Raw genomic sequence first — 17,985 nt, 5'->3', positions numbered from 1 at the left:
CTAAACCGTAAAATTCTGGTTATAAGCCCCCCTGCTTATAAGCCCCCTCCAGTTATAAGCCCATCATCCTGGAAACAAAAATAATACATCCCATTAGAAGCCCCTCCCCCCCCCCCCCCCACCGGATATAAGCCCCCTCTACCAGATGACAGTACTGAATAGGGCTTAAGAAATTGTGCCTTTTTTAACTTAAAAACATATTTCCATCAACACTCCGGTGGCTCGTTTAAAAACATTTTTTTTTTCATTCCGTAAGCCCTCCAGATATAAGCCCCTCTGCTTATAATTAGCCCACCCAAAACCCCTTACGAAGTTGTATAAGCCCCGAGGGCTTATAACCGGAATTCTACGGTATACCAGATTGTTTTAAGAGTGGCAATATGAATTAATAATTAAGGTAAAACCTTTGGACTTTTAATTATTAAAATAATGCACTTTTGGGCTTTAAATTATTAAAATTAATGCACTTTTAATTATCAATGATCTAAGATTTTTACACCTTGTTTACTCAGTGACAAGATTTGAACAGTTGCATATCTATGAGGAGGCTAATTTCATCAAAATACTGATTTAGTGCTCGACTGGTTTGTTCACAGTAAGCATGTAGGCAGTTAGGATGGCATTAAAAACAGAAATGAATCCTAGTCTTTTAGAGGATTGTTGATTTTTGAATATATCCATTATATTATACTTCAAATTAACAACAATGACGCAATAATCTGACATCAATTGTAGTTGGTAATTAAAACTTATTAATGACTAATTATAAATATTGTAACTATTAAAGAATGTATTTTTAAATTTTCAGTTATTCAAGGCATTTCTTTACTTATTGCACCAAATAAAATTTCAGGAATCATGTTCCTCAAGTAAAACTTCTCCAGCTTGGATTTTACATCAAGCCAAAACCTGGCATCAAAAGGGACTGAAATTATCAAGATACCTTTATTAGTATAAATAACTAAGTCTGTTACATGAATTTTAGTCACTGCCATCTGGCATTGGACCTGATAATACCAGGTAGTTTCTTTTTTCAAGATCCACTTTGATCTCTCCGAGTCATAAATGATTTTGTCGCCAGCTGCAATGGATGGTTTCAAATTCTTCTTTGAATAGATTGATTTAACTTCAACTAATCGCTTACCACAACATGAACAATAACAAAACCCATCAGGACTAGCACCCAAAAAGGGTTGTTCCTCACTGACAGCCAATCCACATTCCATCATTGTAAAGTCTCCATGCTTTGATGACATTTTCTTTAGGTACAATTCCTTTGCTGAAACCTCCTTCAAATGACCCCATTCAAGTAGTGCAGGCATATTTTCTTGCACTGTGGGATGGTAATTCATAAGGAGCTTTATGGTGGCTTTAGGGTCAGTAGAATCCCTCAAATGGCAAATTTTATAAACATTTGATGCAGTTATTCTGCCAGCCCTGTGCTGCATCCACAGTGAATTGTTAACTTGTCCAATGGTCTTGTCATGCAACATATCTCTCTGCTCTTTCCCAAATTGAATAAAGTGAATAAATTCTTTGCAGGATTCCTCGGTAAGATCTTCTGGTTTCTTTAAGTCCATTTCCTTTTCTTTTACAAACATTTCTCCAAGTTCTATTACTGTGTGGAGAGTTACATTATCATCTACTTGTTCCCAGTGCTGTACATTGATGTCATTTGAAATGTGTTGTGCAACTTGTTCTGAGGAATACTGTACTCCCTCAACTTTTGGAGCCCATGAGATAATTCCTGCAGATGGTACTGATGACCTGAGTGCATCAAATAGGCTTGTTTTCTCATTAACCATGTAGGTGGGACGGGGATCAAATTTAGTAAAGTGTGGTGAAGGGTACTGTTTGGGAGCCTTTCCATATTCTTCTTTTGACAACTGTAAGTCTTTCAGCCTTACTGTTGATGCATTTTTACTTGACCTCTTATTCCAAAGGCATTTCCCTGTCGTGCATGTTTCAGCTGAGTTTTGCCGCACTGTTGTCTCAATATCAAAAAGTGCTGCAGCAAGATGTCTGCATCCGCCATCCAAACTGCAAAGTAATTATCGCTAAATGTTAAATTGCTTCATTGAGCATTTTACATTTTGTGTATTTAATATACTACTAATTAACCTCACCCGCTCGGTCATTACAGGGGAATCTTAGACTGAGGCCTTGATGTATTGACCAAGGGACAGCGAGGTCAATACATCAAGATAGATCAATAATGATTACTGAAAAAGGAAACAAAAATATACACCTATCAATGGTTTGCCCCAGGATGGGGGGAGGCAACCCACGGGAATTTGACATCGTAAGTTGTCCCAGGGTAGGAATTTTGACATCTAAAATGGTCTGCTGGGTTAGAAATTTAAGAGCAGATATGTGAAATTTGACATTCACTAGGTGCCCAGGGGCTGGGAATTCAACTCAAAAAAAAAATCAAATTCCCCTGGGGTTGCCCCCCCCCCCCCATCCTGGGGCAAACCATTGATAGGTGCATTAAGCGAATTTTGCTGGTCACGTTGATAAATGTTATGTACACATAAAACTTACTCACCCGCCCTGACAATTGCAGTATCCAGAAAATACCTCCCCATCTTCTTACATTACGATCCAGCCGTTGTAGACTTTTTTGCCATCTTGTGTCTTTGACTTCTCAGTTGGCTTGACACTAAATTTGAAAAGACAATACTTCTTTCCCTTTAATGGATGAAATAACAGGTCTTCAACATGACCATCAGCAAACAGTCGATAGCCATGTAAACTCTTGAAAGCTTTCAGTGTCTCTTTATCATACCCTTTCCTTTCCACTAAATATACAAAGATGTCCGCAAAAGTGCATTCTGGCGTGTCAGCGAAGTTGTGTGTCCATTGTGAGACGTCCCCTGGATTAGGAAGAATACCTTCATCAGGTGTCTTTAGTTTTTCTTGGACAGCAGTCTCAATCTTTTCGTCGGGTTTCACAACCGCCACACCCAGTTGCTTTGCGTTTGCACACAGTTCGACCAATTCGTCTTTTCGCTTGTTCGAAAATTGGATTCCCCTTTGCCTTAAAAAATCGTTTAAATCTTTAACGGTCTTCTTTCTAAACTCATCTACATGTTCCATGATCTTCGATGTAGTAAAAGCTGAAGCAAAGGCTTAAATTCTGAACGGAAAAACGTAAAACTAGCAATAACCTTGTTTGTTTACATTTTAATTTTCCCGGCAAGAGCCCAGCACGACATACCTGTTAGCCTCGACTTGATGTACTCGACCCAGTTTTTCTGGCTCGAGTCCAAACATATCGAACGTGGGCCATTGGTCAAGGTCCCCTTTCCAGGGTTTCCATTGATAATGTCAAAACTTTTTTGGCCAAAAGATAGGATATGAAGAGTAGAAAGTAACGAGAATAAGAAAGCGAAAAAAAAGGAAGCAAAAGGGGGGAAAAAAATTTGGAACGGTTCAGCAAAAAAAAAAAAAAAAGAAAGAAAAAAGAAACAATCCAAATTTTGGCTTATGCGCATGCACCAAAGTAAAATATTGTACATTTTTACACATAATCTTTATGAAAATGTTGCTGAAGTGTAAAAAAGTGCTTCTTTAGCAAAGTTGAGGTAAATTCCAGACCATAGCACCAAAATTTCAGTTTAGCGGCTAAAAAAACGCATCTTTTGAGGAAAATTTGGGGGTTAAAGGGTTACATGTAAGTGGCAACGGTTCTGCGACATGAAGCTTACTGACCTGAAATAAAAGCAAGTAAAAAGTTGCAAGGTTTTACCTGTGCTCGGTCACTGTCACATGACACGGAAAGAAACAAGTTAGGTGGAACAGCCCCGCCTCTGATTACAGCCTCTGCATCATGCACAATCCCAAGATGCTCAGCGACCGAGCTGGCAGTCGCTCGTGTGGCTGTGGCCGTCAATCCCAGAAAACACCGCACACCGAACTTCTCACGAAGAACCTGTAAACATGACGGACAAAAGTGTCAAGGAATTATCAGCTACAATCTATAGCCTATTTTCGTGTAGCTGTAGTTTGTTGACGTTATCACAAATGCAACGTCTAAAAATATATTGATAAAAAATACGTTTCTAATTTATCTAGTTAATTCTTAGACAAAGGTGTGCGTGCTTATATATCTAACTTTTATGTCAGTGGGTGAAACTCTGCTGTGTGGCCCGCCTCATTTGAAAGCCAACGAGTACGACTTTCAATTCAGTAGCAATGTTTGTTACGCTGTACAAGGTGGTTTAACTTTAAGTTTGTGAATGAAACTCTAATGTGCGAAACATTTAAGTGAACGTTAACGACGAGTACTTTCATATGGTGCGTTTGTTCTTGGATATTGTGAACAATGGGAACGTCTTTCAATTTGAACTTGGGTGCTCTTCGGTTAAAAGCAACCATCCACAAACAAAAAGTAAAGACCAGTAAAATCAGTTTTTCTGATTGCAGTAAAAACATTTACCAAGTACATTGTAAATCACAGATCTAGCCAATTAGCAAATAATGCGAGAGTACTATACTTTTAAGATAATTTGAAGCCACACTATGTATTCATTTAATCATGTCTTTCAGTGAGGAGTGCTCGCTGAAACCTACCTTACAAACTCTAAGGTAGGAAGGTCGAAAGTTGTGAGACCACTCTGAAACACAGTGAGCTTCATCTATGCAAGCGAATGCAATCTGAGGTAGCTGAGAAACAGAAGGCAGGCACCCATTTCCTGAGCTCCCTCCAACTAGGGCCTCAGGTGAGAGAAGCAGGACAGACACCTTGCCAGAGCACAGGTCCTCAACGACCTTTTGACGCTGGGCCTTTGTTTGGTTTGTGTGTAGGCAGGCACCTTTCAACCCAAGAGGAAGACCAGTGATCTGAACAAAGAATGTTACTGTAAGTGGTATTTCACTGATCAACAGTCAAAAACACTTCTTCTACACTGAATTGAACACTACTGGGATATTTGACCAGTTATGTGCCATTATACTGCAGTCAGGATTTAAATCACTGTTGCACTAGTCAAAACCTTCAGGTAACTTAATTGCCTTGCAATTTTGTTGTGCCATTGCGTCACGCACACATAAAAGGATGAGTTCAGTTGTTAATTGACTGTAAGAGAAGTTTGGAAGAAACACTGCTAAGAGTACATGTAACGCTCCCAGGTAATTTGCAAAAATTTGTTTAGAGCTAGATTTTACTTTGTGCAAACGTCTTTTGCAAGTATGTCATTGAGTATTTGATCATTTCACATGCTAATTTGTGCAGTATAAATGTTAGATATAGTGTATTACTATAATTATAACATGGTGTGTTCGACTAGGCAAGTTCTCAGGCAACTTGTTTTGCAACAAAAATAAACATTGTAAGACAAGTTTTAAGAAAACGTGCCGATGTAAAAGCGCTTTTAAAAAATGTAACTTTTGTTTTGCCCAATTTCTGTCTGTTATTCTTGTTCAGTTTAGTGCTGGGATGTAAATTAATTATGATTCACAGTTCATTGAAATACGTGTGTGGCTACTATCTACTAACCATATAATACTGGCACTTTTCCTTTTTTCCTTTTCTTCAACTTTTTTTTATTTGCTAAAACTCTAGTTTACGTTAACATTTAGTCAAGTATTATCTTCGTAGTATACATACTAGTTATGCAACGCTTTCGAGTGGTATACTATGGAATATCCCACGAGTCACTTGTATTTTCTCGGTATACACACGAGCCTTTAGGCGAGTGTGTATACCAAGAAAATACAAGTGACAAGTGGGATATTCCATAGTATACCACGAGAAAGTGTTGTGTAACTATTTTATACCATGCCATAGAAAATACGCTTACTAAATTTCGTCGAGAATACAATCGCAGCGCACGATGGGAAGGTTGGGTTGAATACCGTCGAATATACAACGGCTTTCCTGTATTCTGATTGGCTGTATTTTCTATGGCATGGTATAAAGTGTGATATCGTAAAGTTTATACTGTAAGTAACGTTAAGGTAATGTAAGTAATGTTATGGTATGGTATGGTTTTGTAAGTAATGTGTGATATGGTCAAGTGGTAAACAATGTCAGTATTGTAAGTAGTGTTAGTATCTAAAATAAATATATTTTAAGAAAATAGTGTCTGTGAACTTCCTATTGTTTCATAAATGTTTCTTGCACAATAACCACTCTTCAGGGAGTTTTAGTTAGCTAATTACGTAATGAGATTGCATGTACCTGATCTTCCATGAGAGACACAAGGGGTGAAATAACCAGTGTTAAACAAGGCGATCTTTGTGCATAGAGAAATGCTGGAAGCTGATAACAAAGAGATTTACCAGCACCAGTTGAGAGCACCACAAGTGACGACAAACCTACAGTAAAGATACAAAAAATTCAAATGCTGAAATTTAATATCAGTGGGTTAAATTCTGGTAACGTAATTTTTGAAAGCCCAATGTACATGTGGGCCGTAAATGGAACAAGAAACTTAATTTTAATCCTTGCAGATTAGATAATTTTAATGTACAGGGTATTATCTGGCCTACAAAGTGTCAACTCCAAGTCTGTGATTAGGTCAAAGTCGACCTTCAGAACTTAGTCATGATACCAGTACATGGCCTTCACAAATGGAGCTTATTCTGGTTTCTGTAACACGTAAAAGTGGAAATATTGAGCTACTCCTCCTAGATGGGATGCTAGTCCATTGCAGGTTAATCCCTGTCATTTTGTCAGGTTACTTGCTAAGAACCATTTATAATTCTGAAAAGGGATAAAAACCGTAAGAGTAAAGCTCCACAGTATGACCCAGAATAGCGCTTGACTTGAAGGCTATCAACCCAGATTCTTACGCAGTTTTATTTAGGACACCTCACTTTCCACAGTTAAAAAGCCCTATACTTACCACAAACGATTCTCATGACAGCTTCCTGCTGCCCTGGTCGGAATGATGAAAATCCTAACTTCCCTAGAGAAGACAGCACTTCTTTCGTAACCTCTGAAATACAATGAATGTAAACAATTTATCAACAATAAATATATATCGTCATTTTAGTGTGTAGTATCTCTGTATCAGTTGTTACAAGTCTTGCAGTATTTTTGTGAGCCCAAAGGGTGAGTCAAAATACACATCACAAGTAAAAATGTACGATACTGCACACTCTAATGTCTCATAAGAGATTATTTTGTTGTCCAATGTTTTCTATTTCCAAAATGCTTACGTTCCACCATTTTTCATGCAGACAGGTGGATTAAGAACAACACAAAGCCACTGCTTTCGCATGTTATTTTTGATAAAAAAATGCAATATTTGAGCTTCCCAGCTGTGTTCATTGATCTGTATACCTCCGTTTTTGTGGTCAAATGGTATATGAGCTCATCATATACCATTGCCTATTCAGGCCCATAGGGATGGGGAATGCGATCGGTGCGTCCCCCCCCCCCCCCCCACAAGCCTTGGAAGTCCGCTCATCATTGTGAAAAAATACATTAAAATGTCTAAAATAAATTAATAAAGGGAAATGGTATTTCTGTACTTCGACTATTTACATTCAATATGCTCCTTTGGGTTGAAGGTCCACCATTTGTAGATTTGTGTGGTATATTTTGGACCAAATTGTGTGATTCTAGGTTAATAAATTTCAATGTTACATTCTACCTAATGTCCTTCATAGTCAAACCGTTCGAACTTCCATTAATATTCCCAGGTGCTGCCAAAAGAGAGGACACTGGGTACTTGTTGGGCTCAGAAGCACTCAAGAAGGTTGGAGCTTGCCACAGTGCTAACAGATCAACAACCTGACTCTGGCTGATTGATGTAATTACCATTTGACACGGAAATGAAGAAACCTATCTTTTCCCTGTCTTCCTTCTATGTACTGCTGTCATTGTTAGCTAATTAAACTGTAAATTACGTTTTCAAGGTTCTGTTTCGATAAATATAATTTGAATTTAAAAATGTACCAGAATTATTGTCGTTGTTACCTTCACTTTTGCCTGCCTTTTTCCTAACAAATTGTCTTCAAAACAAACGAAATGCTGTCTCACATAACCTATTTTTTCAAAATTTCATGGGGGAGGACACCCCCCAGACCCCCCTACGTTATCACAACTGCGGTGTCAAGATTTTGCGCCGGAGGCGCTCATATGCACCCCCCCCCCCCCATGCAAAATCCTGGTTACGGGCCTGCTGTTAACCAATCAAAACTCAGGTTTTAAATATACCATTGCTAAAGGCGAGTGTGTACACCAAGAAAATACAAGTGACTCATGGGATGTATTCCATAATATACTCTTCATCTCCTTCTACTTGTACATAAAAATATAATTATTCATTTGATAATTTTTATAATAACATTGATAAAATAATAGTTGTTACAGTATTACAATTTTATTTTAAAATGTTTGCGTCACTTACCGACAGGCTTGCCATTTACTGGTTGATACAAAGGCTCCACTGCCGGTGGAGGGCTGGGGAGTGTGTACACAGGCCTTGGAAGCTGGTGTGGTAAAATCACCAGTTCTTCAATTTGTTCGGTGTCATTCTGTTGGATTCCTGCAGCCATCAGCGCAGCTTCCTCTATTGAAGGAAGAGGTTCAAACTCCTCCATCTCAACATCATCTGTCTCTTGTTCACTGACAGTAACAAGCAAAGGTCATGTTACAGGAAAATTGAAATAACTTTTAAAAATTTACAAAGAAAATGTGTTAAAAGAGCTTAACAAAAAGCTACAATAGGTACAATGTAGTTTATGCCAAGCCCATGGCTTGCAGGAAGAAAACTGTTTAATATGACGTCCCAGATTAATGACCCCTCCGTAGGGAAGACGAGGGAGGGAAAGCTGAGAATGCTACTTTAAACTAAACATGACAACACACTGACAGAACAGTGAACAGAAACGCAAGCATCATAAGAACACCACGGAGGCTAATGCACTAAAATGCTAAAGGAAGGCTGCCATTATCAATTCCCAAAAAACGCTACTGACAGTTAAATTCCATTTAACTGTTTTAAATACAGCACTTAATCCACTTTCAGTTCCAGTTTCACCTCGCTGCACATACATGTCCCCTATGGCATACATAATTACTGGTGCAGGAAGTTCAAATTGAGGATTTTAATGACAGAGAGAATTTACACAAATTTTCAGATTACAAAACCCTCCTATAGACAACTGACCTTCCACATTGGTACATGTACCTTCTACATTCAGACCACAGTGAAAAACTGTTATCCAACTTGTATTTTTAACACTTTTTAATTGTTGTAATTTAGTTTAGAGGTTTATTTTTAATTTTCCAGGGCCTTTATTGATAACAGCACTTTTGGGCTGATGAGGTCACCCTGGTTAAATAACATTTCATCATCATCAATACTTCTTTAGAATTACTCAGTAAAAAGCAGTAACCTGTAGATGGTTCGCACAGCACGTTCACTAGATCCAGTTTACTCTCCTCCAATTTCAAGTTTCTACAGGAACATGTACCCCATTAAATGAAGGACATGTTCTTGTAGCCAGTTGAAATGGAAGAAGTTGATAGGATTTCAGCACAACTTCTAATTCCAAAACTTTCCCAAGATATTGGCACCCCTGACATTGAGAGGGCAATGAAAAATGTCTACTTCTCCACAGAGTTATTTAGTACTAACAAGCAGTACGCTATTAATTTTAAGCATCCACTCGTTCACTTGTTCCGCTTTGCGCTGTTTCAATCTCAAATTACTGCACATAAATGACCTCTAATAACTGGGATACATCTTGGTGCAGTAAGTTGAAATTGGAGACTTCAATAACAAAGATTTTAGCAATTAGTCGAATTCCTACACTTTTCCTAAGTTACATCACCCTCCATATTCTAATTGGTACCTCCTACGTGTATAAGAGCTCAATAAAAAACTATATATATTTATTAATTCCCCACATGTAACAGAAAAAAGATCTTGTTACAGAACAGTAAACACAACTTACATGTATAAAAAAGGAAAAATGAAAATGTGTTTAAGAGCTCAATGAAAAAACTTCTTCTCCACACAAAGTTATTTGAGTAACTTATTGACATTAATTTTAGCACTGAATAATTTTTGTTGTTCACTTATTCCACTTTGAATTGTTCCAGTCTCAAATTACTCCACATAAATGACCTCCATTAACTGGGATACATCTTGGTGCAATAAGTTGAAAGTGAAGACTTCAATGACAGATGAGATTTCAGCAGTTTTTCTAATTCCTAATCTTTCCCCATGATATCTGACTTCTCCTATTTGGAATAGCAACAAATGAGTCGCAAGTTAAGACAGACGATGACAATCTTTAATCTGTAAAACATGTTTTGATGTAGCTCACACCACCATCAATGATCATCCCCCACTGAGGGCTAGCATCTTCACTTTGCATTCCTCCAATTTTAACTTATTGCATGTGCATTAACAGTAACAAATGGTACCTAGTTTTACCTTGTTTCTAATACTAAAACCTTCTTCTAACTTCCTACGTTAGTACATTTTACACGTACATGTAGATATCAAAAACAAAAATTGCACAATTTAATAACCATTAGGCATTATAAGGACACAATGCATGCAGGGGGTATGTTGGGAAGGGCAGTTACTGTATGTGGTATTGTATGACCAAAGTGCATTGTGGGAGAATAGAGCGAGCACATGGTTTTGAGTTAAATCTGGTTTCTGCGTGTTTACTCTACTAACTATGGTTTAATCCAAATGTTCACTGCTCGTGAAACACTACAATTGGCGACGAGGATAAACTGGTAGAGGACACGTCTGTTTGAATGAAAGTTATGGCGACAAACAACGAACCTCGCGGAATACAGCCATTTGATTGTCGAGGAGATAGCACGAGTGTGGGGCCAAGATGGCGGCAATGGAGAAAGGCATTTCAATTTTATGTCGATGGTCATGGGATCACAGTAGCCGCTTGAAAAAAGGCGTTACTCTTACACTGTGCAGGAATGGAAGTTCAAGATATCTTCGAAACCTTAACGGATCCGGGCGCACCGGAAGGGGAAGATGACAAAGTTTACCTGGCTGCAATTCGAACACTCGATGCATATTTTACGCCACAAGTGAATGTGCTGTACGAGCAACACATGTTTCGCCAAATGAAGCAAGAAGAAAATGAAACGGTCGATCAATTTGTTGTAAGGCTGAGTAATCAAGCTGCGAATTGTGAATTTGGCACTTCGAAGAATGAGCAAATACGTGATCAAATTATCGATAAATGCAAGTCCACAGAGCTTCGGCGAAAACTTCTGGCAAAAGGACAAGATTTGACATTAACAGAAACGCAGAAAATTGCTCGATCTCTGGAGGTGTCGCAGACCCAAGCGAAACAGATCGAAGGCGATGCAAGTGCAACTGTTAGTGCCATAAAAGAAGACAACAAACCCAAAAGGAGTGACAGAAGTGATCAAACGAAGAGTCTGAAATGTTACTGATGTGGACGAAGTGGTCATGTCGCACGTGACAAGCATTGCCCGGCAAGATCTCAAACGTGTTCAAAGTGTCACATGACAGGACATTTTGCCTCAGTTTGCAAAACAAATCAAGAGCGGAAGAAAAAGAACAAGAGAAAACAAGATGGTCGGGGGAAAGTTAACTGCGTGGAGGATGGTGAAGATGATGATTATGCTTTTGCTGTAGGATCTGGTGACTCGTGTTACAGGAGTGGATCAGAGACTGTTAATTTACAAGTGGGAGGTGTGATTCTAAGTGGAGTTCTCATTGACTCAGGGTCATCGTGCAATATTATTGACCAGAATACATGGGAACAATTAAAGCTGAAAGGTGTAAAGTGCAAATCAGAGAAGACAAATCAGAAATTGTATCCTTATGGAACTTTAGAACCATTGAACACTCTGGGAAAGTTTGAGGCCTCAGTAAACTTTGCTGGAAAGGAAGTTACAGCCGAATTTATTGTAATTGGCAGTGAAGGCAGACCAATAATGGGCAGGAAGACAGCCATGGAATTGGATGTACTTAGACTGGGACCACAAGTCAATGCTGTAAGTACACCAGACATAATTTGTTGATAAATACAAATCATGTTTTGAAGGAGTAGGCAAGCTAACTGATTATCAAGTTAAAATCCATGTGAACAAAGAAGTTAATCCAGTGGCTCAGCATCCTAGACGAGTGCCATTTAGTCTCAGAGAGAAAGTAGAGAGCAAGTTGCATGAGCTAGAGCAAATGGACATTATTAAGAAAGTACAAGGACCTACACCTTGGGTTAGCCCTATTGTAGTAGTTCCAAAACCTTCTGGTGAAATTCGATTGTGCGTTGACAGGCGCAGAGCTAATGAAGCAGTTGTTAGGGAAAGGCATCCAATCCCACTGTTGATGAAGTCCTCCAAGACATGACCCAAAGCAGTGTGTTCACAAAGTTAGACCTAAAGTGGGGCTATCATCAACTAGAACTGAGTGAAGAATCACGTGACATCACAACATTATTATTATTTCACGACACACGCTGGACTGTATCGTTACAAACGATTGATGTTTGGAATAACATCTGCCCCTGAGATCTATCAGCATGCTATACAGCAAGCTCTGCATGGATGTGAAGGCGTGCGTAACATAACTGATGACATAATTCTTCATGCTAAAGATGACCAGCAACATGACGAGAGGCTTGAGAAGCTGTTAGAAAGATTGCAAGAATGAGGTTTGACCTTGAATCGTGAGAAGTGCAAGTTCAAGATGGCCCAGTTAGAATTCATGGGATACTTATTGTCTACATGTGGTATTGGACCAACAGAATCCAAAGTTGAAGCAGTACTCAATGCGAGAGAGCCCGAGACTGTGGCAGAAGTAAGAAGTTTTATGGGACTTGTGAATTTCAGCGCGAAATTCATACCGAATCTGGCCACAGTTGCAGAACCACTTCGACAGCTGACACGAAAAGGCGTTGCATTCAAATGGGACAAAGACCAGCGAGAAGCATTTAAAACACTGAAGGAAACACTGGCAAGTGCTGAAACATTAGCTTACTATGACAAGGATGCCAAAACAAGAGTCATTGCTGATGCAAGTCCGGTAGGACTGGGCGCTGTTCTTGCTCAAGAACAAAATGGCCAATGGAGACCAGTTTACTATGCCAGCAGAAGTCTAACTGCAGTTGAAAGAAGGTATTCCCAAACAGAACGAGAATCTTTGGCCTTGGTTTGGGCTTGTGAAAGGTTTCATGTTTATCTGTACGGAAAACATTTTGAATTGGAAACTGATCACAAACCGCTTGAAGTGATTTAATCAAGTAAATCTCAACCATCTGCAAGAATTGAACGATGGGTTTTGCGACTCCAGCCATATGAGTTCACAGTGACATATCGTCCAGGCCCACAGAACATTGCTGATGCTTTGTCTCGTCTAACCAGAGTAGTCTCAAATGGAGAACAAAATGTGGCCGAATACATTCGTTACGTTGCAGAGAATGCAGCCCCCAGAGCCATACCTATCCAGGAAATTGAAGAAGCGTCTGCTAAAGATGATGAGATTACGTTGTTGAGAAAGTGTGTTCAGACCAATGATTGGAGTGTTGCTGAACCAGCCTTTAAAGCTGTGAGAAATGAGTTAACTGTCCTAGGAAAGTTAGTGTTGAGAGGGACAAGATAAGTCATTCCAAGAAAGCTTCGCAAGCAAGTGTTAGATCTCGCACACGAAGGCCATCAAGGGATCGTTAAGACTAAGCAACGACTCCGCACAAAGGTATGGTGGCCTGGCATAGACCGTGAAGCAGAACAGAAGTGTAGATCATGTCATGGTTGCCAGCTCGTTGAGAAACCGTTGCCCCCAGAACCAATGAAGAGAACGGAACTACCTACACAACCATGGCAAGACCTTGCGGCAGATCTGCTCGGACCCCTTCCTACGGGTGAACATCTGCTGGTAGTGGTTGACTATTTTAGTCGATATTTTGAAGTAGCCATTACTAAATCAGTGACTTCCGGCAAACTAATTAACTGTCTGGAAGCAATGTTTGCTACTCACGGACTACCGTTGTCCATTAAAACTGACAATGGTGCACAATTTGTGTCAGAGGAATTTGAAGCTTACCTCAAGGACAACAACATCGAACACAGAACATCCACCCCCTTGTGGCCACAAGCCAATGGTGAGGTGGAGAGACAAAATAGAAGTCTGCTGAAAGCTATGCGAGTTGCACACAGCGAAGGGCGTGACTGGCGAAAGGAAATGCAGAAATTCTTACTTGGTTACAGAAGCACACCGCACACAACTACTGGAGGACTTATAATACATGCAACTTGACAAACATACCAGCTTTTTAAACCACTGCCGAAGCTGCTGCCCTGCCTTTTAGGTCCTCGGCAGTTCTTGGCCCAGTGACCCTCTTGTCCACACTTAAAACAAGCTCCAGACCTTCCTCCTCCTCCACCTCTTGAACCTTTGCTGTTCCAGCTCTTCTGTGGAACAAATTCACCTCGTGATTTCATGATCTGTTTCCAGGCTTTCCTTTTGTGTGCAGATCCACTTATACCACCCCCACGCCGGCGATAAGATTTGTGCTTCATGTTAAGTCTCTGAAAGTTGTCACTGACAAGGCCTGATGATACCCTGAGGGATAATAAAGTAACAAAAAAACATTTACATTTCCTTACACTTCAATGGAACACCTTACAATCAAACTGATACAATCCTTTAGAAAATAGAGTGTCAAATAAAGCTCCAGTGGGGACAGACAGCTTTAGAATGTCCAACGTGCTGCTGAAACTCACACTCGGGTTTCTTATAGTTATTAAATCAAATAATCAAGGATATGGACGGAAGAACCTACTTTGCTTTACTAGTCCTGTTTGGTGCCTCTTGTTTAGAAGTTTTGGGGGGCAGATCCTCTCCATCATCATCCTCATCTGCACTATTCTCCCTGTAAGTAAAAATACATAATGTACCTTTCATTTAATTTTTTTATTATTATTTTTTGTTAAAAGTATCTTTTATACCTTCTAAAATAACTGGTACATTAATGTATAATGTACCTTTTATACATTAATGTACCAGTTATTTTAATCTTAACCTAATTTATTCAATTTTCCACCTCTACTTTTAGCAACATTATTTTCTCTTTGCACACGTTTTTTAACTTGAAAATGGTGCCAGGATGAAACTGAAACGCTTTTGTTCAGTATTTTCACTAATCTTTATTATTAACTGTGTTTCCTGTGTTTTAATCTTATACATGTAATCATTTGAAAGGGAAAACATTTGTCGCATTGGTTCAGCAAACCTTTACTCTCCTTGTTCAGAGCAGTGTTGAAACAGTGAGCAAATACCCTCATATGTGATAATATTTAATAGGCCATTTCCGAGTTACCTTTGCCTCTGTTTTAAAACGAGTTTATGTGCAAAACCATTCATATGAAAATGAGTTTGATTTGCATAAAAATGGACCTGTAGGAGAAACTCATTTCCATTTGAATAGTTTTGCACGTAGACTTGTTTTGAAACAGAGGCAAAGGGTAACTCGGAAATGGCCTATAAGCATGAATTGAAAAAGAAGTTGGAAAATACTCATGGTCAAGAAATATAAAATATGATTTTGATACACAGCTATAAGTCAGGTTGGCTTGTATGGTAAAGTTTCTGTAAAACAAGGCAGAATGTGGCATGCAGAAGTGTGGCAAATGAGATTATTAGTCAGATTAATTCAAGCTGTTAACTATATTAAGTAACTTACACTTTGCTTTCTTCACAGATTTCATCTTCATTATCACTTTCACAACGGAATTTCTTGTGAGGCTTCTCCTGTCCTGTGGTTTCGTTGTCAGCCTTTCTTTTATTTCTGGTAACTTCTTGGGGAAAATCTCCTGAGTCTTCAAAAGGAGTCAGTTCAATATCTTTCTCTGACTCATTTGACACAATAGGGGTAGCAAAAAGATCTGGATCACTTGTACAGCTTTTTCTTTGTGCCTCACATCTATTACTAACCTTAAGATGAAGGTCTTTATTCTGGTTAATCTTCTCTTCTCTTTCTTTGGATTTGGATGTTACATCGGTTTTGGTTTTATCAACCATTTTGCAAATCTCCTCCTTAGCACTTCCCAGATTGTTTGTCTTAAAATTAATTTCAGGATCCTTCTTTTTGCTATTCCTCTCCTCTACAATGGAATTCCCAGAGGTTTCCTTTCCATTCTCAGAAATGCAAGGAACCACACTTTGCCCAGTTGTTGACAAAGTATTATTTTCTCTATCCAAGCTCTTTTCCTCAGCAGTGGACATTTGCTCATCAGGGGAAATGTTAACTGAGTCAGATTTATTTTCTACCAATCTAGCTGAATGTAACTTGTTCTTGTCTGTATCCTCTGGTAACTCTGGTTTGTATTTTTCCAGCCAAGCTGATGAAATTGCTCCCCTCTTCTTGACCCTGACATTTCTTGATTGATGACTGGAGCATAGTAAACTTGAACTGCAGATTACAAATAAGATGTTATACACATCAGTCAATGTGAATAGAGGAGAAAATACAAAATCCAGATTTTAGATCTATAATAATTATTTTCATGTAAAATGTAGTTTAATTTTTTAAGGTTTTTTTTTCAAATTTACAGTTCTTTAGTGCCGGTAATATTATTACATGTATGTTCACTGTAATTCAAATCCAATGTCAAAGCAAAATTAGACAATCAAAGTCCAATGGTTCCTGACTCTGAACTATAACCTTCTTCTTTGTATATCTGGGCCAAAAGTAAGATTATATCTCTTCCCCAAAGATCAAGGTTGTACAGGGACAGTTACAGCGTATTGAGCAATGTTAGGGCATATGCAGTCTATGTTACAATATTTTTCATGCACACAAAAAATATTGTTTTACCCGATCTTCTTGTTAGTTGATGTTATTTTGTGTTCAGAGGTATCAATTACTTTAACATCTTGAAAGTTATGATCAATGCTTATAGCTGGCTCATTCTCGTTGTTTCCACTTGGGTTGATTTTTGCATCATTCTGTTGAAAGAAGTCAGAAAAAGAAAATCAAAGATAAAAACAATTGAAATTATTCTATAGCTGTAATTCCCCCCCCCCCCCCCCCCAACAGCACACTCCCTCGCGTCTTTCTTTAAGGCCACCTGACGTCATAACAATTTAACTGTTTCCCGCCAAAAGTATCAAAGTGGGCAACATTGCAAAATCCATTATGTCAGAGGGCAGCAGTGCCCTGTTACATATAAATGTTGACCCCCAGCCACCATTGCATGCAAAGTTCTAATGTCTTTGTTGCGCTATAATTTATAACAAATCACTTAATGACTGGTCTCCTAGGAAACCAGTTAATTTTGTTTCTCTTGGTTCTTTAGGAATCAATGAGATTCTCAGGAAACAGAATTAACTGTTTCTCTTAAAACCAGTCATTAAGTGTTAAATATAATACACGTATGTACAGAGTGCAAGGAAGATGAGCTTGTTAGATCTTGCACTTTGGACAAGCAAGAAAAGCTGTTTAGCCTGAGCTGAGCCAAACAAAAGTGAATCCTGCTAGGAACTGGATAAGTTAGTGTTGTGCTGCAAAGATCTTGTTCTCTTTTGATCATCAAAGAGTACATGTAATAATTAAAACAGGTTTCAAGTTTTGTACTATAATTCTCGATTTTGATTGGCTCTGTGCGCACCTATTTTTGCGTATATGTGTAATTGGTGCTCAACCACGTGGGTGTCCAATTACAGGTATCCAATTTGAACCACTTCAAATTGGATACCTGTAATTGGACACCTACAATATTTGTGCATGCATCAGTCATGTGCCCTTATTTGGGTTCTTTCTTGCTGCTTTCTTACTGTTTGTAAAACTTGAAGTCTTCCTAACCTTGAAATTTGTTATAAATACAATTGATTAGTAATTAGACCTCGTGTTGTACGATTCAGAGAGTACCGTATTTACTCGAATAAGCGCCGCGGCGCTTATTAAATTTTTCGCGCCTCAAGCGCGGCGCTTAATCGAGGGCGGCGCTTATTTGAGGGCGGCGCTTATTTAAAATTTGGACGCCATAAAGAATCTTATATTTTGTAGTTATCG

General features: G+C 38.8%; 1 protein-coding gene across 1 annotated transcript in view; it reads right to left on the bottom strand.

The window, feature by feature from the left end:
* The window catches only part of LOC144651991 (ATP-dependent DNA helicase Q4-like), a 29,703-nt gene that overhangs the window by 8,966 nt on the left and 2,752 nt on the right, over positions 1 to 17,985 (bottom strand). Inside the window, exons 6-14 of the mRNA XM_078512067.1 lie at positions 16,789 to 16,919; positions 15,655 to 16,383; positions 14,755 to 14,844; positions 14,238 to 14,534; positions 8,364 to 8,581; positions 6,852 to 6,944; positions 6,185 to 6,321; positions 4,576 to 4,845; positions 3,752 to 3,934 (exon numbers count right to left, since the gene is read on the bottom strand). Coding sequence (XP_078368193.1) covers positions 3,752 to 3,934; positions 4,576 to 4,845; positions 6,185 to 6,321; positions 6,852 to 6,944; positions 8,364 to 8,581; positions 14,238 to 14,534; positions 14,755 to 14,844; positions 15,655 to 16,383; positions 16,789 to 16,919 — 2,148 coding nt within the window. The remainder of the gene's footprint in view (positions 1 to 3,751; positions 3,935 to 4,575; positions 4,846 to 6,184; positions 6,322 to 6,851; positions 6,945 to 8,363; positions 8,582 to 14,237; positions 14,535 to 14,754; positions 14,845 to 15,654; positions 16,384 to 16,788; positions 16,920 to 17,985) is intronic.

This window comes from Oculina patagonica, chromosome 4, assembly GCF_052425735.1.
Source record: "Oculina patagonica isolate OP01 chromosome 4, crgOcupat, whole genome shotgun sequence".
Lineage (NCBI taxonomy): Eukaryota > Metazoa > Cnidaria > Anthozoa > Scleractinia > Oculinidae > Oculina > Oculina patagonica.
Note: the sequence above shows the minus strand (reverse complement) of the source record. Positions and strands in the feature narration are given on the sequence as shown.